The sequence below is a fragment of the Parus major genome, unplaced genomic scaffold (genome assembly GCF_001522545.3).
Source record: "Parus major isolate Abel unplaced genomic scaffold, Parus_major1.1 Scaffold355, whole genome shotgun sequence".
In the NCBI taxonomy this organism is placed as follows: Eukaryota; Metazoa; Chordata; class Aves; order Passeriformes; family Paridae; genus Parus; species Parus major.
This window is the reverse complement of record NW_015379290.1, coordinates 5,987-7,718: the sequence shown is the minus strand read 5'-3', so window position 1 is coordinate 7,718 and position 1,732 is coordinate 5,987. Positions and strand designations below refer to the sequence as shown.

The 1,732-nt window shown below is 65.5% G+C and overlaps 1 protein-coding gene across 1 annotated transcript in view; it reads right to left on the bottom strand.

The window, feature by feature from the left end:
• Positions 1-1,706, bottom strand: part of ARHGAP23 (Rho GTPase activating protein 23) — a 36,753-nt gene extending 35,047 nt beyond the window's left edge. Inside the window, exon 1 of the mRNA XM_015616153.3 lies at positions 1,608-1,706. Within this exon, the coding sequence (XP_015471639.1) occupies positions 1,608-1,658 (51 nt within the window). The 5' untranslated portion in view covers positions 1,659-1,706. The remainder of the gene's footprint in view (positions 1-1,607) is intronic.
• Between the last annotated feature and the right edge of the window lie 26 nt (positions 1,707-1,732).

Below are 1,732 nucleotides of genomic sequence, written 5' to 3'. Positions count from 1 at the left end.
AGGAAGGGGCATGAAGATGAGGATGAAGATGAAGATGAGGATGAAGACGAGGACGAAGACGAGGATGAAGATGAGGATGAGGATAAGGATGAGGATGAGGATGAAGATGAAGACGAAGATGAAGACAAGTACAAAGACGAGGATGAAGATGAAGACGAGGAAGAGGATAAGGATGAAGATGAAGATGAAGATGAAGATGAAGATGAAGATGAAGATGAAGACGAAGATGAAGACAAGGACAAAGACGAGGATGAAGATGAAGACGAGGAAGAGGAGAACACCACCAAGGCGACACGAACCAACCCCCAAACCCCCCCAGCGCCCCAAATCAGCGACTCGAGCCTTGCCCCGGGTGCCGCCCCACAGCAGGGCACATTTCACCCCAAAACGCAGCAGAAAAGGCGATTTCAACATTCCCACACCCCATCCCAAAGCCCCGAGCGGCAGCGCCCAGCGGCGCGGAGTGAGCAGGGATGAATCCCAGGAGGAACCATGATTAATGCTCAGCCGCTCGCCCAGCAGCTCCTCATCCCCGAGCCATTTCGCACACCCCAATTAATCCTTTGAGGCCGGTTATTACCCCCACGGCCGGGGCCGAGGAAGCCGAGTTCAAAAAAAAAACCACACCAGGAACTGAGGAACAGAGGCCGAATTCAGCTGTGGGGCGAGGAGGACGCGCAGCCTCTGCCAGCGCCACACCGCGGGGTCCCCACCGCCACCAGACCCCCGCCCCACATCCCCCCAGCGGATCCCCGAGGATTTTGGCACAAAACGGGCAGGAAATGGGGATTTAGCCAGGGCTGGGCTGGCCTTCCTTGGCACCACCGGGAGACGGGACTCGCCCTCCGCTGCAGCGGCGCCGGGCGATGCCGGTGTCCACCCGCGGGTCGGAAAATCCTGGGGGGCTGCTCGGAGTTTTGGGGGGTGGGTTTGAGCTCCAGGGGTTTCTGGGCACGCCGGGGGGGTTGGTGCCTGCCCAGAGCCGGGGGCTGGCGGGGATGGATCGGCCGGAGGCACGCGGAGCCGGCCCCGGGAGTTTCGGGGGAAGTGCGGGGGTGTCCGTGGGTCTCGTCCCGGGAAGGGGCAGCTCCTTCCCGGGGTCTCCCCCTCGGCTCCGGGCCCGCATCCAGGCTCCGCAGCCCCTCCGCCCTGCCACGACGCCGCTGTGGCTGGGGACAGGCCACCGTGGCCAGCAACGCCTGGGACATGGCGTGGGGGGGGGGCTGGACACCCCCCGGTCCCGCTCCGGGAAACCGGCTCGGTCCCGGTCCTGTCCCCGGGGGGCATCACCCAACACCCGGCCCCAGTGCCAGACCTCGGCGCCATCCCAGTCCCGGCCCTACGCTCTCCCAGTACCTCCCAGTTCCCCCAGTCCCTATTCCCCCAAACCTACAGCTCACCCAGTACCTCCATTTCCTCCCAGACCCCATTTCCCCGAGCCTACGCCCTCCCCAGTCCACCCAGTATCCCCCAGTTCCTCCCAGACCCCATCTGGCCGAGCCTACGCCCTCCCCAGTCCCCCCAGTACCGCCCAGCGCCGCTCCCGCTCCCCATTCCCGCGACCCCAGCGGGTCCCCGGTGTCGCCGGTGTGGCGGGTGTCGCTCACCGCGGGGGCGGACGGCGGGATCCCGACCAGGCAGAAGGCGATCCCATTCATCGGGGCGCGGCGGGCGGGCTCGGTTCGGCCCGGCCCGGCTCCGCACGGCTCGGTTCGGCGCAGCCCCGCGCGGC